Below are 19787 nucleotides of genomic sequence, written 5' to 3' on the forward strand. Positions count from 1 at the left end.
TGCATTCATAAAAAGATAATTGGGAAAGAGTTAAATGAATTTACATTCAGGTCACAACTTCATTATGCTTGGGCTGTCTTTTCTTTTGGAAGAGAAGAAACGTAACATGCAACAACAATATGCTTCTGCTCAGCAGTAGGGAGAAAAAGCTGCAGCCTTATTGTTGATTTAGCAACAGAGAAGGGGGAAAAAAAATCTTAGATCCTACTATGGAGAACAGACAACATTACCTATCCATAATTCAGTGGCATTTTTTTTCTTTTGTAATCTGTAAAGGGTTATGTGATTTGTGCATAAGGAATAATGCAAGTAAAACAGAAATGAAGGTGGAAAAGAAAGTCTGTAGTGAAGCCTGCCAGCATATATACAAAAGTCAGAGGAAGTCCAGGGCTCAAAAAGCAATCGAGTATCCAATCAATGGTGCTTTTGGTCCTTCCTCATGATTTTGCATTTGTGCTCTAACCCACTGCTTCTTCCCTATTTTACCCTGTTTTTTTCTTTTTTTTTTTTTTTTTACCTGCTTCTTGTTGAGTCTCCTTATTTTTCTTCTTCCCTTAATCTCGCGCAAGGACGAAAGAAACAGGATCGCTTGGAGTTCAACAGCTTTTCATGTTACAAGCCTTATAGCATGTATCGTTTCTAGACACTTTCTCATGCAGGGAGGTAAGGAGATATTTTCAGCAAACAGCAGACTGGAAAGGAAAAAAAAAAGGATACGTTAGGGGTATTTTCAAATGAGTCTGTTTCAGATTACGTCATTGTTAAATCACTAACTCATAGACAGCCACTTCTGTTAGGGATCAGCAACTGTCCTAATTGACTCTCTGTGTAGAATCTACCTGAGTCAGCCTCTATGGAGTTCCCGTTCCAAGAAATACATCAATGCCTCTGAAAGTCCTTTCAAGCAAATTGGAAAAGTGAATGAAATCACTGTTTTTCCTCTGTGCTTTATGTTTATGCAGAAAAAGCACTAGAAAAATATGTATAATGACATAATTCTGTTCTGATAGCATGGTGCATCTCTGTTTAGTGCTTATAATTAGTTGTTCAAGTTACAAAGTAAATGAGGGTGAGGCCCACTGACAAAATACAATTCCTATTCTTAAGAGGGAAGAAGATCGGTTAATTCAAGATTGGAAGAAAGGTTAAAAAATGGAATTTGTATTAAATTTCCTGATAGTAAAATTTTAGGCCATTCAAGTGGGATAAATGTAAATTTAGTACAGGTTTTGTGGAAGATTGCATCATTAACTAGTTTGTAGTTTATCAACATCTGTAAGAGGTGTATACGGAGGGCTATTTGCTATTCCAATTAAATAGTACAAAGTAACAATGTTTGCTTTGTGTGTGTGTGGACCCTGAGTTTCTCACCCTCATAAAAGGCAGATGCCTGCACTGCTCTCTGAGTGAAGCTGTAGGATTGTGCCCTATTCTTGCTGTGAGAAGGTAGGAATTAATTTTGCACTTATCCATGAGATGTTCACCTTTCCTGTTAATTTCACACCAATGAAATACTAAAAATTTCTGTTAATCAGGATTTTCCATATTGTAACTTGATCGTGAGAAAACCTGGGAACAAGCTGTCTTTACTTAAGCCAGGTTAGCAGGAATAAATTGGCAGAGCTCCATCAAATGTATTGAAGCAACGGGTTTTACCAAAATTAGGGATGTGACACAGATTACTTTTTTTTGAGAGCAGCAGGTGCTGCAGGTGTTGCAAATGAATTGATTTTTTTTCTGAAGAAACTTGCTCATTTTTCAATTCAGTGGGTTTTCATCTAGAGAGAAACATAAAATACTATTACAGCTATGAGAGTGGATTCCAAAGGACCAGCCCAACGCTGCTGCCATCACTGCCAACCTTCTTTAGCCTTGCTTTCCATCTCGGCAAAGTTGGACTACTTGAGTGTTTCTGAAGGCACTGGTTGGTTCTTGTTTTGGGGGTCATCCGTTGTCAAGATTGAAGCCCCATTGTGCTGTACATGGACTTTGGCATATAATGAAAAAGTGGCGTGTCTCTACAAGAGTACTTGCACTTTAAACGTGCAGGACAAGGTTTGTTGGCTATCACCAATTTTACAATACTTAACCTCCATGAATGGAGCTAATTAATTTCAGGCAGTTGTACTGAGAGCCGGGTAAGTTCCCTAGATTAACAGGACAGCGTTTCACGAAACGCATGGGAATGTACCAAGGACTCTGCCAGCTGTGTGTCTTCATCCCCAACTTCAGCGTTCCACTACACGTATTACAATTTTATCTTGGAGTGGAGCAGGGTGGGCAGCATCTGCGGACCAGCAGGTGGCTAAAATATGAATTTACATCTCATCATGGAGGAGGTGGGAAGCTGTGGGTGGGAGGAGTACAGGATGGGAGAGGTGGAAGAGAAGCAGATGGAAGGGCACCAACTTGGATGGGGGCTGGTGTGCAATGGAGAGGCCAGGAGCCGTAGGGCAGCGATGAAAAGCAAGGCTGTGCTTTCATTGATGTCAGATTTCCACAGTACTTTACATGGCAGATACTGTCAGTGTATAATTGGAGAAAATCTTTTGCTTAAGTGTCTCAGCCCTTCTCTACAAATAGTGCAGGTTTTTCCAGCAGCATCAACGACGTGAGGATTAGATTTCTAAACCCAGGTGAGACGACTATCTTAGGGTAAGAGCACAGTGCAGCTATTTGTATTTGCACTGTTTCTCATGTGGGTTCCTTGCCAAAAACCAGATTGATCTTTCTGTGTTTATTGGACTGAATTCTGAAAAGGACATTTTTATCTTACTTAGATGAGCAAACACTCAGAGATGACATCATTTAGAAAGAACGTAAAGATGTGTGTATGTATTACTTGCAATGTAAACAGGAGCAAAAATAGCGTGTTTGTTTCACGGAATTATAGGAATGGACCTGTGTGGTTTCTCTCAAGTAAAATTGTAATAAAAGTGAAAAATATTCATTTCTAATTTCAAAAATCATAGGCAGTAATTTATGAAAATTGGTTTTTGGGAAATACACTTTTTGAAATATTACAACTCTAAACCAATAAATGATGATACAATAATGAAATGAAGTCAGCATTCTACTTCTGTTGAAAGTTAATCTAATTCCACAGAGAACTGTCATATTTTTATAATGTGCTCACACTATTTGGTTTCACTGTTTAAACCTGTCTGTGATTTGTTTTCAGAAGCAAAACAACAGAACAGCGTGAGAAATTACTGACTAAGAGAATTAGATATTGCAAAACAGCTTAGGTATTGCAAACTAGTATTGATTCAGTAGCGAAGCCTGATGTCCAGATCCTTTGCTCATGCAGTCATACAGCTGTGGGCCAGGAACCCAGATAGCTTACGGACGGGTCTTCGGAGGAGAGCTGTGCTCTGCAGAGTCCTCTGCTCTTGGTCTTCCTCCCACCCCTGCGTGGAGTCTGGCCAGAGCACGTTGCGGCACGCTCCAGACCCGCGTACAGGAAAATAATGAGCGCCCAGATCTTGTACAAGTAAAATCAGGGTAGGGCCTCACCAGGCGTGGATCACAACTGGAAGCTGGGAAGCCCTCACTGGTCTCATTAGGCATAACAATTAAATTACTGATACCAATTTGCCTTGTCTACACTGAGATTAATGATTTGTCTCCACGTTTATTTTCATTCGGTGCTCGTGGTGTAATTTCAGTCTGTATTGAAAAAATAGCTAAGTAAGGGGCGCCACGTTTGTTCTGAATGCAAGCGCAGCCGTCTGCGCTATGTACGTTTTCTGTCTTCAGTGTTAAAATAGCAAAAAGTACTGGTAAAAGGTGTTCTTTATCAGCTCGTAAACAGTAATCTGTGCCAAGTTGTTTAGACTTTATTTTTTATAATGGGAATGCTGAGGAATATTGTATAGCTTTTATTAAAAGTTGTTATTCTTTATATTGAAAAATCAGTATGGGCCACGTAAAAGCCAGTGGCGTAGGCTGGAGACCCAGCTCATCTGAGGAAGTAGAGATTTGTTTAAACTCTGACTCTTTAGCCTGAAAATCCAACTATCGCTCAGAACAGCTTTTCAGCAACTTAAACCAGAAGCTACACTGTTTCTTCTGAAATAGCCTTTTATTTTAAAGCATCCTTTGCATCATTGCTAACAACATTATGTTTTTCCCGTGATGCCACTGGCAGGGCCTAAACAGCACTGAGACTACTTTACTCATCCCTGAACATCAAGTGGTAAGCAGTAAGCAATGTTCATGCTTCCTTGCATGAATTTGTGTGGCGTCCTTCTATTACCGTATGCCAAAACGTCCCTCACCAGAAAATTTTCCAGTTTCAAAGAAGCCATCCTTCCAAAAAGAATTTTCTAGCATATAAAAATGAATGTGGTGTTTTAGTTTATTCCTAGTGATGGCTTAAATGATAAATTCAAGCAAATCGAAAGGATGATAGACAAATTTGAAAAGTATTGGTGGAGTAAACTGGAAAGTTTGCTTTTTTTAATGATTGTTTTGGTTTGATGGGATATAGGATATATTCTGACTATGGTGTTATTAACATATGGGGGATTCCTTTTTATCATAATAACCTGGAGGGCTCTCTGAGTCAGCATGATACTTTAAAACATTTTAAAGAGCAAGAAAGAAACACTGACACCATTTGAAATGTGTTGCCTTTTTTTTCTTATTGTAGTAATAAGGAAAGAGTCAAAATATCCTCTTATTGAAATTCACAGACAAGATAATCATATTAATTGTCAAATATATCAGAAAACTTAAACAACCGTTATTCTTTTATGGAGAAAAAAAAAATACAAAAACTCATTTAAGATAAGCGAAGAAGTACATGCTGAGGTATATTAAAACTGTCTGCTTGCTTACATTGGGCTCTGGTGTCTTACATTAACACATACGCTCTGTTAGCATATTTTTTTTATTTTTCTTTGTTCTATTCTTGTTTAATGTGCTCTTTTATCCAAGAGAGGCTTTTTCTGTGCATTTAAATTTTAGTGCAAATATCTCGGTGTCTTAAACTGCTTTGAAATGCATGTTTTCAAGCTTTCAGATTGGAATGTGGTTCAAAATTGAAACAGGTGTGATGAAGGTGCAAAAAGTAGCTTGCGAGTTTTAGCTACGAGAAAAGACGTGGGCGTTTTGTGTTTCTCTGAATGGGAAAGGTTGTAGTTTTGTATGCAACTTTGTAGCCTGCATGAAGCATCACTGGAAATGGAGCTGTGTGGTGGTAAGAGTGTTGTTAACACACTTCTCTGAAGTGGGTAAGCACTTCAGTTGCGTGGAGTCCTCCAACGAAGAATATTGAAGAGAACTTCACGCAAAGGGCTACGCTGGTATAATGGGAACTGAGTTTACTGTGCATAAATCAGGAATTTGCCTTTTTGATTTTTCAGTAGAGTGCCTATATATTTGCTTATGGTGTGTAAATGCATTTCCAGGAGCTTTTTGAAATAAATGTTATCAAACGGTTATGTTTAGCATAGTGGCACTTAAATCAGCATGTTATCATGTTATTCCTGTAGCTGTAAACATCTTTAATTCAATGAAAAGGGGGGGTATATGAATATTCTGTGTAAACTGGGTATCTAAGTGAGGGTGATAATTTTGTTTTTAGGCCATTGAATGTTTCCTACCCTGTCAATTACGGAAGCTTTTCTTGTATTTTGGTTCAGCTTTCAAACCCTTTTGTCCATTTCTGTATTCTGAAAATTTTTCTGCAGTGGATTGTTAATTTGTAAGTTAACTAATTGCTTTGTAATGCGGTTATTTTGGTTTTTTACACTGTCTGTGATAAAAGCTAATTTGCCTGAGTGATCATCAAAGGTATGCAGTAAATAAACTAAATATTTAGTCTGTAGACTATATCTCGTAAGCAAGCAAAATGTTGCAAATCAGTTTTATTTTGTAATTTCAGGCAGTTTTCGTGTGATGTAGGACTGCGATAGTATAACTCCTAGATGTGCTGATGGGGATCACGTTATTCACGTAACTTCTCAGCGTACCCGTTACTCATAGCTGGAGATCCTTCACTGTGCTGTCAGTCTAATGAAGCTAATGCATTGGGTTCCTCCATTTCAGATTAGCGTTGGTTATCGCTTTGTTATTGACATTTCTGCTCTAAACCACCTTTCCACGGAGATACAAGAAGCAAAGGGTGGAAGATGCTGAGGTCTGAACCTGCAGTCCCAGCTCTGCGAGGTTGGATACCTGTGAAACCTTGAACTCTGGGGAACTGAATTTGGGAAGGGCGTTTCTGAGTGTAGGCCCTTAAGAAACCTGCAGTTTTCTGACCGAATATTAATTCGAAAAGTATTGCTTGAAGCCAAGTTCCTTGGTCTTTGAAGTACGGATGTGGAGAGGGCTAGGATGTGTAGTAGCAAGGTGTATTTGGAGGAAGCTCTGTTGCCTACAAGGAGAGCTGTGCTAAGTGGCCTGTAAGGACATAAATTTCCTATTAGGTGAATGACCAGAAATAGAAAACCCTCTGAGTCCTGTGAAAATACACAGGATTAAATCATGCAGGCATAATCTGCAAAATGTGCTTGCTTTCTGTGATATCGTTAGACCCCCAAGGGGTAGCAGGCTGTACTGACCAAGGTCAGTTGTCTGGGCGCTTTGGTGGCCGAGCGGGGCCACGGAAACGTTTGCCACAGTCTCTTCAGCTTCAATGCAACGTCGTTTCTCTGAAGCGCTTTCTGTTACGAGGTTTAAGTGGTTCATGCCACATCCAGCAGCTCGCTTCCCCTTTCCTGTTCGCGGTGACTGGCTTGTTTGCTTTGGCCCTGGAGAAGCAAATCTGAGCTACCTGTGGGAGCAGGGTGGCCAAGGATCGTCAAGTATTTAGCAGCATGGGAGAGTTTTGATGGATTTGAACGTAGTGTGCGACTGCCAGCCGGTGTTTGCACGCTTTACCCAAACCCGTTTGGGCAGAACTGAACGTGGGCTGTTACAGCCTTGCTTCGTCTTGAGCTGTGCTTTTATTTCCATGCTGACATCTTGGCCTTTGCTGTGACCTGTCCCGTTTGAGTCAGGATTTCCTACTGCAGGGCTTTAGTTTGTGTCTAACGTGGGGATTGCAAGTCTGGGTACTTGGAGGGCTGTTAGGTTGAACATGGTCCAATACCCTGACCCCTGCTGGATGTCTAGACAGAAGTTAACACTTATGGGATAACTGGGAATATTAATATAATTCCATATGAATTCATTAAGTTTGCACTTATGTAGCTACATGAAACATTTAGCTCTTTATGATAGACTGCTCGAGCGTTCAATTAGCAGATCTGACCGCAGGCCATGAAGTCACTTATTTCTTACAGAGATAATTAAACTATTAAAATTGGAAAGTTATTACAGAAAAGGAAGGTAGTATTTGTTTTTGAACAAGTAGTTTTTGTAAACTTGCTTTGTAACTGATGGATTTATCCAACTTTTGGTAGCACTGATGAACACTAAACACTTGCAGTAACAGCATTTCATAGAATCGTGCAGTGACTTGGATTGGAAGGGACCTCCGAAGGTCTCCTTGGCCAAGCTCCTACTCAAGGCAAGGCCGACTTCATACTTGAGCCAAGTTGCTCAGTCAGGACCTTGCTTGGTCAAGCTGTGTAATCTCTGAGGATGGAGATGACGCAGTCTGTCTGGGCAACCTGTTGTACCTGCTCCTGCTCAACCACACCCTCACATCCAGTAGGAATTTCCCTTGCTCCAACTTGTTTTCTTGAGTTTTCACCATGCACCTCGAGGCTCCATCTCTTCTGTAGTTCCTCATTGGGTATTATTCAATTATGCAAAAGCTTCTGCTTGCTATCTGTGCTGCGTTGGGAAATTTTAATTGGATTACTTGTGTTCCAGAAGGTACACGTCACAGAATATCTGCTCTGATGAGGTGTAACTTCATTTAATAAATGCGGGTTGTCTAAGATCAATTATTTGAATACAGTTCTGGAAAGAGCTGTTAAGAAATAAGATGTACTAATCTGTAATGTTTTGTGATTCACTGATGCAACCAATGCAAATTAATGACATTTTATATATTTAAACCTGTAAGTGCAGATGTATGCACAGAATTGCATGAATCTGCAAGACTGATCTTGTTCTTCTTGTGAAATACAAATGCAGCAAAATGGAAAAGAAAAATTTAGGGGATGATTAAGTAGGCCTGTCACTATCCATGATGAATAATCCTATGTACAGAAGGAGAGGGAAGTGGTAAGTATTCCTCTTCTCAAAGCAGATCCAACAATGACTGCTATATCTTCTAAAATTGATAGTCAGACCTTTAATGACTGAGTGGGATTCTGATACATCTTAGAAAATGAGCAAACTTTGATGGCACTAAAGTATTACTTCAATTGTATAATATAATTATAACTGTGCTACCCAAAGAATTTGGGACGCTCCTTTGGCAGGAGCTTTACTGAAGTAAATATTTATTGGTTTGTCAGGGTTTTTTTCCTTTGTGTGTCTGGATTTTGTTAGTTCACAAGGATATCATCTGTGCTCGCACAATTTCTGTCTTTTTAAATTGGTGGTTGGAGTGGTCTAGTTTTGGGCCAATTCCCAACGTTGTAAGTTGTTAGAATGCACTTTGGGGTTCACTTACTGTAATGCTGAATAATTACAGTACTGTTGAGGCTATGTAGTTGTGGTGTGGTTCTATGTGCTAATCAAATTAACATCTAAACAGTTGCAATTTGCTTCTAGTCACAATTATACTTACAAAACCCAACCCTGTAAGCACAAAATAGAATAGGAAAATGCTGTTTCTTTTCTTCTATTGGATTACATGATTTTTGTGTGCCTCTTAGTCTTGCATGATTATCTACTGCATTCGTAAGCAAAAGCATTTTCTGAGGTAGCTGTCCTGATTTCAATTCTTACAAAGTAGTCTGCTTTAATTGATATGCTGTGAATGTTTCTCAAGAAGAGCAAAAAGCCAACAGGATTGCTGAAGAGGGAAGGCCAAGAGAGGATTGCAGCATTTTCAGGGAATAATTTCTTTCAGCTTTTTTGTGATACTTTGATTTGCAACATAGTGTTTTGTAGCTCCCCAAAGGCAAGGATAGCTTCGGAAATACAAGAATTCTCCAGAAGGCACGGATCGTCCCAGTAGGCTACTCTCTGGTTTCAGCAGTTACCACTGTATCTAGTGAAGATGCATACAGTTGTGCAACACTATGGAACAAAGGGGGTGTTTAATTTTTTTTTTTTATAATTATTATTAAATTTGAGCCTATTTGAAGATAACTGTATGTCCTGGAGTATGTGGATATTATTGCTTGTAATTTTGTCAGCTCTGGAATCACGTGGTTGCCATTTGTCTTTTTATGTCCCAGTGAGCATAAGAGAAAAGTGGGCTCTATTTGTTAGCCAGCGCTCGTTTTGTGACCTTGGCATTGCATTCAAAGAAACTGTATTGTTCTTTTTTTAAAATCTGTTTAAGTAGCCAAATGATGGCAGTTAGCAATTTAGGAGTTACTATTTGAAATTACCTGAGTTTATTATCAAAATGATGCCAGCACCGCTTTGCCTTTAAAAAACCCATTATAGTCATCCTGTTTGGGGGTGCTTGTGTTTTTTCTAATAGTCGGAAGCTTTTCCTGGGTTTCTTAAGGACACAAACTTCTCACTAACTTTAGTTGGGGGCAGGGTATGTGCTCGAAGCAGTTGGTTTGGATCTCGGAGAGGAGCAGGGGGCTTGCTAACTACTTGTTGGTTATTCCAGCAGAGCGGAAGGAGATATAAGCTGTTCCTGAAGCGACGTCTCAGGGTAAAACAGTGATGAATGATATTGCAAGTGGCTTGGATGGCTGCAGTAATAACATGCTTCACTGTGTGATGCCTTTTGTTAACTGGGAGCAAGGTGCACAGTTACAAATATTCTGTGCTTTCTCAGAGAACTCTTTCACATGCATCCTTGCATGGTTTAAGAACGAGAAGACAGAGTCATAACCCTCTGAATTATTCTTTTTTGTTCCTACTCTAATAAAATGAAACCCCAATTCGGTTCTACATGAATACGCTTTGGCTGATGGGTGTAGTTAAAAAACCCAATGCCAACCTTCCTTAGCATGGAGTTAAATTTAGACCAGAATATTAGCTTCTATGGAAAGCACTTTGCTGTGTGAATTTCTAGTCTCGTAAACAATTTGGTAGAGCTGAATCCTGATACAATAATAAATAATATTACCGAATAGTGTGTTAACTTCCCTAGGAGAGTGAGGTAATAGTCTTTATTTGCTTAACATTAATTGCTGTGGCCTAATCAGTGAAAAAGATGAATGTTGTTATTACGATGTTCTGGCATGCTGATAAATTAAAATATCGTCTTGAATAAATCAATTGGAATACTAATTGCCCTGTTGCATTGATACTTTCTTGGGAAGAAAAATAAATCTAATAAAATGTAAGTACTCAATTTTGAAATGTAACCCCCATATTGTTTGTGTGCTGTTGTTGTACATGGTTGTTACTGGGACATATTTCTCTGTGATGGTTGGTTTAGTGAATCTTGTCATGTAGAAGAAAATGCATGGAATTTACTTTTTGCTACCTGCTTCAAGCTGAAGAACTGTGCCCTAGCCGGCTTTTGTGTAGAGTGGCATTCTGATCTAACGGCAGAAAAAAATCGTGCTGTAAAATAACACTTGTCTTGATCATTTATGACACACTGTAAAGACTGTGCAGGAGTAAATGATAGCATTGTTCACAAGTACTGCTACACTAACATATCTATAGTCTTCATATACCGGTTATTTACATGTACTGTTTGTGGATGTAAGCAGTTAATTTGGAAATAATTTTAACTGGATATAACCCTTGTTAAAACTTGCCCAAGTTTATCTTCAGTGATGAAGAAACTGAAGAATTGAGGCAATTTGGGCAAACTTTGTTGTCGTCTGTTACATTTTAGAGCAAGAGCAATACTTGGTTTTTTTTAATCATATGCCTGTATCTTCCACAGATTGATAAAAGACATCAAAGCAAAGATTCTATTTTCTTCAGGGACGGTGTCAGGAGAATTGATTTTGTTCTCTCCTATGTGGATGATCTTAATAAGGAATGGGAAAAAAAGGTGGTAAGTTTGGTTTTTTGAGGTCCTCTTAATTCTTATCTATCATAACCTGAATATCAATTACTAAGCCTTTCAAATCACTACAGTCAGCTGGAATAGGACTTAGCTAAAAATTTTATAGCTTTGTGAAAAGCCATTCCATATACTGAAATTTCTGTGTAATTTATTGCTGCGCATCAGGACCCAATCTTATTAGATTTTTGGGGCTTTATTTATGGAATTGATCACTCTCTGTTACTTAGGCTGGTCAGTATATTATACAATCAATGCAAAGTAATGCAAATGATTTTGCTTTCTTCATTTAACAGTCTTATAGTTAGCTGTGGCTTTGGTGAAATGTTTGTAAATACTGTTCAGTGAAGGAGGTTTCTTCTCCATAAGCAAAGCATTATCCAAATAACATCTAACAATAACTTTTTTTCCCCCTATCCTTTGACTTCAGTTAGACCAGCAATAGATTCTTAGATCCCAGAATCCATGCAATTTTCCTTTTAAGATTTTTTTTATACTCTGAGTAAAACAAACACAGTGTCTCCTCTTTGAGCTCTTCCTAGTGCTTGACTTGCTTTCTACATATGTGAATTCATTCTTCCAGAAGAATATTTAAAATGACTTTAATAAGAGATCTCCTATGTAGCAGAGGATGAAGTACAGGCTGTCTCTGAAAGGCCAGTTAATGATCATCCCCGAACTTCCCAGCGAGACCCAGTTGCCTGAAGGGCAGCAGAGGTCAGACGGAGTCAGTAAATCACGTGTATTTGTTCCTTGCTCACAATGACACTTGAGGTCTAACTTGACTGATACGTAAATTCAAACTAAAAATCCAGTACTATGAGATGCAGCCAAGACAAGCAATAAACTTTTTATAAACATAATATTTAAAAAAACCCAAACCCACCCTGCGGGGATTTTAATTATTTTGTTTTCTTTCTATTTGCTGCCTAATTTCTGAGCCAGCAGAGGTTACATTTATAAACTATCTCTCTAATATATGTCTCCAAAGTTTGCTCTTTAAAAAAAACCAGACCAAAAAAGACTTGTTTAACATGTGATCACATTATTCTGAAAGAGAAGGCTTTCTGAAGAAAACTAATTATACCGAGGCTTATGACAAAATCTTGACCAAAACTAAAGGTCTGTGAAGTAAAGAATGCTTCTCATCTATATCTTGTCATATTAAAGTGTTTCATAATTAAAAATTATAATTTCCTTTGAACAAAAACTACAAAATTGGGATGTTAAAAAAATCCCTTAGTGCTTACATTCTTTTATGAAGGAAATACTGTTTTCATTAAGGACTCCAGCTGCCTATATGCAAATATGATCCATTGTAGAACACAAGTCCCTGCATCGTATTCTTGTTACCTTAAAAAAAGCAAGAATCTCTGTCGTCAGCTAGCCACACTGAGGAGGTTTACTTGGGAAACCAGAGTTACATTATAGCTATGGTACCATAGGTTTATGTGAAGGCATACTTTTTCAAACCCACGCTCATTCTTTGTCAGGCTGTAATCCAAACTAGATTCCTCCTGTTACCGTAAAGCAAAATGCATTTAAAAAAGAAGGAAGAGGAGACCAGTCAGTGTAGAGTGGAGAAAAAAATATCCATGCAAAATATGTGAAAGCAACTCTTAAAATAAACTTTTCCATTAGTCATACTTAAATAACACAAGGGAAGAAATGGAGACTATTTAGGTAATGTTTCAAACGAGAAGGGAATGAGCCAGATGCTCAGTCTGGTCACTCATTCATATTGTGTGCAGCAATTTCCTTCTCACCGCTTTATGGTCATTAGAGGGTAGCAGGAATCTTGGCCAGACCAGAGGCCGTGTACGAGGGTGTCATTATCGACTGAAGGATTCACATGGGGAAGAACCCAACAGTTAGTAGCTAATATTGTAGCTCTTCTTTGAGGTAAAAATGAGCTTAGGAAGAAACTCCTCTGCCTTGCAAAAGGCTAGAACATCCACATCAAGTTTTGTGAGATGTAATCTGTATGTGTGTGTTACTCACAAAAGAGTTTATGGCCCCAGTGATGAAGGCGTTTGGTCTGTGACCCTGTAGGTTAGCTCCGCGATCACAGAACAAACAGGCGTGAAGGTATCGATGTTTACAGCACGTCAGTTTTTGCGCAGTTCTTGTGGAATCTGCTAAGAAAATGAAATTTGCCCTATATTTATGTGCAGCATAGGCCTTCATACAATGAATATGCCCATAAATTAATGCAGACTACTTAGCATAGAAGTGCTGTGCTGTTGTCTTTGTGGTAACAAGATTTAAATATTGATGCACTGCAGCCTTTGGAATTCATCTGACACGCTGGACTTGCTGTTACGCAGTTATCGTGGCAAAGAAATGTGAATTTCTTTTACCGTAGTACAATGATACAGCAATATGGAACAGCTAAGAATAGAAATGTTCATAGGAAGAGAATAACAGTTGTTACAAAGGGTTTTGTTTCCTTGTCTCAAGGAAACAGCTTTATTCTGCCTTTCTAAGAAAGGGATTAATAACTTCTTTGTGTGTTTCAGCATAGCCCTGATACAGATATAAGAGACAGTCTGTTAATCTTCTCCCTTAGTCTCATGCAGAGCAAATGCATTAACTTCTTTGATGTTCCCCAGAAACTTTCTGGCTTAAACTCTGTTTTGAACTTGCCTTCTATAAGATACATGAATAAATTCTAACCACAAAGTCTCTCTAAACAAAAATTAGGATTACATTTTTGTGAGACAATACTTTATATTTTTCCTCAAAGCCTCTAGCAGATAAGTGGCAATATTTTACCCACATGTGAAATGCATGTCAACATGGAAAAATAAATATAACTTTTAAAAAAATCTAACAAATTATTAATGTATGACCAGGACCTGATTTTTATTGTCCGTAAGTGTATTTCTTCACAAGAGACTCCAGAGCTTTAGGACTCTGGGATCTCTGTGCCAAGTTGCTTGTTCCTATGTTTACTGGAAGCAGAGGCCCCCTGTCCCCAGTAGGACATGGGGATATAGAAAGAAATTTTATCTGGTCCTTTCCCACTTTTCATCATCTCAGACAGAAAATTCTACTTTCTTCCAGGCACCAGATAGCCCAAAGTTAGGGAGCCGGCGCAGCAAGAATCCAGACGCTTGTTGCTCCTGCTGCGCCCTGTTAGACTGCCGACTGCAAGAAGCCGTGTCCCTGGCTCTGCAGGAGCAGCTGCAAACAGGGCTCGATCCAAGCTGGGCACCTCTCCGCGCTGCTTTACAGCAGCCTGGCCGGCACTTGTGGAAGGAAGGTGTTTGGCACCTCCTGCACTTCGGAGGGCACACAGAGCACCCTCACAAGCCACGCGGGCAGGCCCCGCGGTGCTGCGATAGGGCCGGTTATCTCATCCATCTCGTCTGCCCTGGGCTCTCGTGGCAGCAGGCAGATGGGAGGACAAGGAGCCTTTGCTAAAGAAGCTCTACCTCACCTGAAACGTTCTCGCCAGGGAACTGTGTGGGCAGGCTGAGCCTGGACTGAGCCCATGTGTGTTAGTCCTGTGAGGTGAATTGTGTTTTCTCAGGGTACAGCCAAGAGCGGAGTTCTTGCGTGCTTTACAGTAGCATGTGATTGTTGCCAAGGTTCATATTTATTTCCCAATATCCTACACGTGACTGCAATTAGAATAAGCCCAACCATCCTTGTATGTAAAAGACTTTGGTAAGCATGGTGTTCCCTGCCTAAAGAAAGGGGAAAAGTGAGGAGAAGGAGTTTGGTTAAGGAATAATATGTTGTAAACTTAAAATTATTTTATTCTCCTGTGTATTGATTGTTGTTACTAGCAGTAACAGCATTGTTATCAAGAAACAGGTTTATAACAGTTGTCTGTCTTCCTTAGGTAACTAATCATGCCGTACTGCATCTGCATTGGGCATATTAGTACCGCTGGACTTTGAATCTTGCTTTATTAATCTTATCGGGCAGGTTCATTGCAGCCAAGCGTACGTTAGATGGTAAAGTTACTCCGTGCAAGTACACGGGACAGCCGCAGCGGTGTTTGGAGAGGCGAATGCTCTACTGGCCTCTCTCCTACGCAGGGCACAGTGGTCTCAGAAAATGTGGTTTCAGTCCTTGACATGCTTTGGAGAGGCTTAAAGTGTGAGGAAGTGCCTTAGCCCACTGTTGCCGGTCTTCACCGATGTGATTACTTATGCAACTTATGCAACTCCAGAGTGGCATCTGTAGCGGAGTGACAAATACATGCACCAGATCAAGCTTTTTAGGTTTGGGACAGTAAGTTTAAAATTCTTACAAGTACATATTAAAACAAAGCAGCGCTAGTCCGAGGATACATATTGTCCATTTTAAGCCTTTGACGGCGACATGAAGAAATGGAGTATTTGGCATTTTTTTTTTTCAGCAGATTGATTGCCCTTTAAAGAAGGTTGTTTCAAGTGACTGGAAAGTACAGTACATTTATGTGGGTTTCAGAGAAGGTGGCTTATGGGAAGAGAGCAAGGTGGTAAAAAGAGCAGAATCTCTAATAGAGCACTGCAATTTATCCCGCTAAGTGTATATAAGGAAAGATCAGTTAGATGGGGCCAGACCCTTTGGCTCAGTTACTAAGCTGCGCAGCTGGAGGAGGAGCTGGCTGGTGTCTCTGGTGGCAGTGAACCCTCTGAGCTGATTCGCTTGGCTCCCCTCCAGCGTTTGCTGGGGAAAGAACGCACGCCAGCCTGCTTCGTTGGGAGAAAATGTAATCCAGAATAGCACGTAGCTTTGGATGCCAGGCTTGAATGTCAGCTTTTATATAGCGCTTTCGAATGTAATCATAAATCACCTTTTAGTTGTATTGTTCTCTATTAGATCAGTAGGTCGGCAAACAAGAGTTCTCTGGTGTGTTTATACAGGAAGGTTTATGGGATAGAATAATTAAAAAATAGTGCATAGAATTGCAGTCCGTCCCACCCCGCATGTGCTAGAACTCAGGAATTACCATATTTGCAAGTTTATCTTAGGCCAGTGTCGAATTTAATATCTAATAATATTTGGAAAAATCAGATGTGAGAGGTAAATATGCAAGGCCACTAACACAGGAAAATATATCAATACACGTAGATTTGAGGGGCATTAAAGCTATTCTTCAGTCTGTATTCATTTATCAGAGTAGTTTATGCAAACTGAAATGCAAATAGGGCACCTTGTTTGTCACAGACACACAGGAAAAGGAAAGTGGCTGAACACTATGGTATTTTGGGTTTAAGTGTGTTTGAAAAATGTCATTTAAGAGTTTCTAAAGAGGCTAGGGCTCTATATTTAGCTTAACTTGTGGTTATTCTGGCAGTTCTTCAGCAAATTTTATATCATTAAGAGGAAATTAATTCAGTCTCCCAATAGGAGCCAAAATTCTACAGAGAAGGAGGGGAAGAAAATGTTGTTACCTAAAGACACCACCTAGGAATTACCTGGCAAAATGCAGAGTTCAAGAAGGGTCGCAAACTCAGAGATCACGCAGCTATCGTGCACTGCCACTGGCAGATCTATTTATCGCTGCGTGAAGTCCACGCTGACTTTATGCAAGCTAAGCATATGTAAGCTCACACGTGTTGATTTATCAGTCTTATCTAGTTTTACAGTTACCTTGTTTGTGATGCATAGTGTTTGAATTGTCTGTAATGAATATCTGTATCGGGCACGATTGTTAAACTGGTAAATAGATGTTACTATAAGCGATGTCTTCCAGATGCTTCCAGAATTTTTCTTTTCCTCTGGTTTTAGCATTCTCTTAGAAATAGAGCTAAACTTGAACGATCACCCTTCCGAAGAGTCAGAAATGCTCAAGACGCATGACTTGATTTACTTCTCTGGTTAACAAGAACGGGCAGTTTCTGTGCCTATTCCTAACTAACAAATAGGATTCCTGTTGCTAGTCAATGCAATTCCCGATGTGTTGCCATCACTAGGCTGGCCACCCCTCAGAAGTGGCCTGGTTTGCATCAGCTGTTTTTTTGTCTGTTGGTCTGCTTGCTTTTACAAAGGTCACACAGCCTTAAGAAGTTGTCGTTAAGGGGCAGCTAGGAGGAGTGAAAGTCATCAGTAAGTGATTAGTTAGTTGCAAATTCATTGGTTAATAAAGTGTGGGGTTTTTTTCTCTTCAGGAAAGAAGAAAAGAATTTGAGAGCAATCTGCAAAAGGCTGGTTTGGAACTAGAAACTGAAGATAAGAAGGTAAAAAAAAAAAAAAGAGAGAAAAAAATTAAGACCAAAGAAATGGACCTGCAAATTACTAATTAATGTATAGCACTTTGTTTCTTTGAGACAAATTATGTATTTTTCTAGCAGATTCCAGTGGAGCATGGCTAATTTAAGTGAAACCAGCTTAATGTGTTTATTCGAGTTATTTTTCCAGATATGTTCGTAAGAATTGTGCAAGTAGTTTTAATTCAGGAGGAAGTGATGGCTTTTGATTTCATACCAAAAAGAAAGCAGTTCCAGAATATCTGTGACTTTTTTGAAACCCATGTAAATGGGAAATATGCCCACAGCTAGATTTTAATCCCACCTAACAACTAGTAACATGTTTGGAAGTTAGTGAATAGGTTAGCGTGTGCCCACTGGATATGGTAATTACGACGAGGAAGGACCCTGGTGTAACAACTTGAGGATGTTTGATTAGCATTACTGGTTTGTTGAATAACTGGAGAACCTGGGATGTTGACGTCTTCAGTCAGCACGCTCTTCTCTTCTGCCAGAGATTGGGTGGGGCAAAATAACTCTTGCTGAAGTTTAGACTCTGTAACATCCCTACATGGCGATTCATTATCAGTATGTTAAAAAATACCTTCTGATTGCCATTTTCTCCTGTGTATGTCGAAGAACGCTAGAAGAACATATACCGTAGGGTGAGGGCTGTGATAAGATTATTCCTTATCACAGCTGTGAGGCCGTAACAGATCTGAGTTCTGGTTGTAACTCCTTTTTGCAAGGAGTCTTGTTTGCTCTACTCTGCTGTATGAAAACTGCCCTCTCCAGGAAGGAGAACCGCTTTACAGTCCAGCACGGTGGTCTGCAGGACGCGTGGGCTGACGAGAGGCCAGCCCTGTGCCGCAAACCCGTGCGTTTCCAGTGGACTCGGAGCGTAATGAAAGTTTTCAGGCCTCATTGTACAAGGTTAATGTAGTTTGAAAAGCCTTTGTGAGCTTGTAGTACTGCAAAGGTTATCTTTATGAACAGTTAACTGCTCAGATAAGCTTTTCTGTTAAAAAAAAAAAAAACCACAAAAAATACAAAAATTCCCCCTATTCCCCCTCTCTTTTTATAAGCTTTCAAAAATATGTAAACGGCAATAAATTTTGTATAACAACTATTCTCATAAATCTTGCAATAAAGCACAGTTTAGTCTGATGTCAGATTTAACTTTCCTGGGGCAGGAATCTGAAGATGGCAAGATTTATTTTGTGAAGATCCATGCCCCGTGGGAGGTTCTGATCACGTATGCAGAAGTGCTGAATATTAAAGTTCCCATCAAGGAAAATGACATTCCCTCAGCGGTGGAGAACCCCCTGGACTGTATGCTTGCACCACTCAGGCTTCCCGAGAAGGTCATGCACCCTGAACCAGATTATTTCACAGCACCGTTCAGCAAGGAGAAGCAGGAGCTGTACCTCATTAATGACGAGAGCACTTTCTTCTCACCATCCATGAGAAACAGAATAGTACGTATGTTAATTTGTCTCCTTTTATTTACGTGTAGATTTACACAGACCTGTAGGGATATTCATGCAAGGAAGGAGTATATAAACTGTGATATCGCTGGGTAAATACAAGGAAACCTAGATGCCTGTGCATCTTTCTTAGAAATCTGGAATGGTATTTGTTGGAATGGATCTTGGGGATGTCTACAAGGCAAGTGTGCCCTCAACAGCCTCATGCAGGGTAGGGCCTTCTGGAGAAATACTTTCCGCTTTTGCGTATTACTGCTGCAGATTATGCACAATGCACAACCATTATAGTTTTTTGTTAAATGTCCTTAAAGCAGGAAATGTCTGAAGTCCTTGTGTTTGAATCCTAGGTTAATTATATTCTTACGCGTTGCCCGTACGGAACAGAAGAAGGAAAGAAAAAATTTGGGATTAAGAGACTGCTAAATAATGGCACCTACTCAGCTGCATATCCTCTTCACGATGTAAGTATTTTAGCTTTCTGCTCCTTTGAGTATTTCCCAGTGTTTTTACTTTTTTACCTACTACGACATTTGCTGTTTCCAGCAGAAATGAAAATGTACTCAAACCCTTCTGCATTTGTCCCAGTAATCGATTCTGGTTTATAACACACAAGACATATCTGCCAGCCCTCCTGTTTGGCTTTCATGTGCTGAAATGTTTCTTCCTGTGGATGAGTTTCTAGGATATATTTATGTGTCAGTCACATAATTTGTAAGAGACTTATTCCATAGTATATTCCTATACTGTCTATGATACAGATTATGCGATAGTACATTAGCAAGATGATAACGAGGAATGAAAATGTACTGTAGATGCATACATCCAGCAATGCGCGTATAGGCTGTGTACATGCATATCCTATAGTTACACAGTAGTACCTACTACCTGTAGTTGTATAAATACTCAGGATCGTACCATGTTGGGACTGAAGTCAGAGGAGTTGCATGAGCCCTACAGTTGGCTGTGGGGTGGTCACCTGTCCATCTCCTAGTGAGCTTTGGTGAGCGACTCCAAATACTGGAAGTGTGGTCAGGATGGTAAATACTGGCA

General features: G+C 39.7%; 1 protein-coding gene across 7 annotated transcripts in view; it reads left to right on the forward strand.

Annotated features, from left to right (window-relative positions):
• ANO5 (anoctamin 5) overlaps window positions 1-19787 on the forward strand; it is a 61244-nt gene that overhangs the window by 17775 nt on the left and 23682 nt on the right. For 3 of the 7 annotated variants that reach the window (XM_054826678.1, XM_054826681.1, XM_054826680.1), the window contains 6 exons: window positions 4151-4198; window positions 9704-9745; window positions 10940-11053; window positions 17173-17241; window positions 18444-18728; window positions 19085-19198. In XM_054826678.1, the coding sequence (XP_054682653.1) occupies window positions 4151-4198; window positions 9704-9745; window positions 10940-11053; window positions 17173-17241; window positions 18444-18728; window positions 19085-19198 (672 nt within the window). The remainder of the gene's footprint in view (window positions 1-4150; window positions 4199-9703; window positions 9746-10939; window positions 11054-17172; window positions 17242-18443; window positions 18729-19084; window positions 19199-19787) is intronic. The other 4 variants (XM_054826679.1, XM_054826682.1, XM_054826683.1 and 1 more) reach the window with 2 other exon arrangements.

The sequence above is a fragment of the Grus americana genome, chromosome 5, assembly GCF_028858705.1.
Source record: "Grus americana isolate bGruAme1 chromosome 5, bGruAme1.mat, whole genome shotgun sequence".
Taxonomy (NCBI): domain Eukaryota; kingdom Metazoa; phylum Chordata; class Aves; order Gruiformes; family Gruidae; genus Grus; species Grus americana.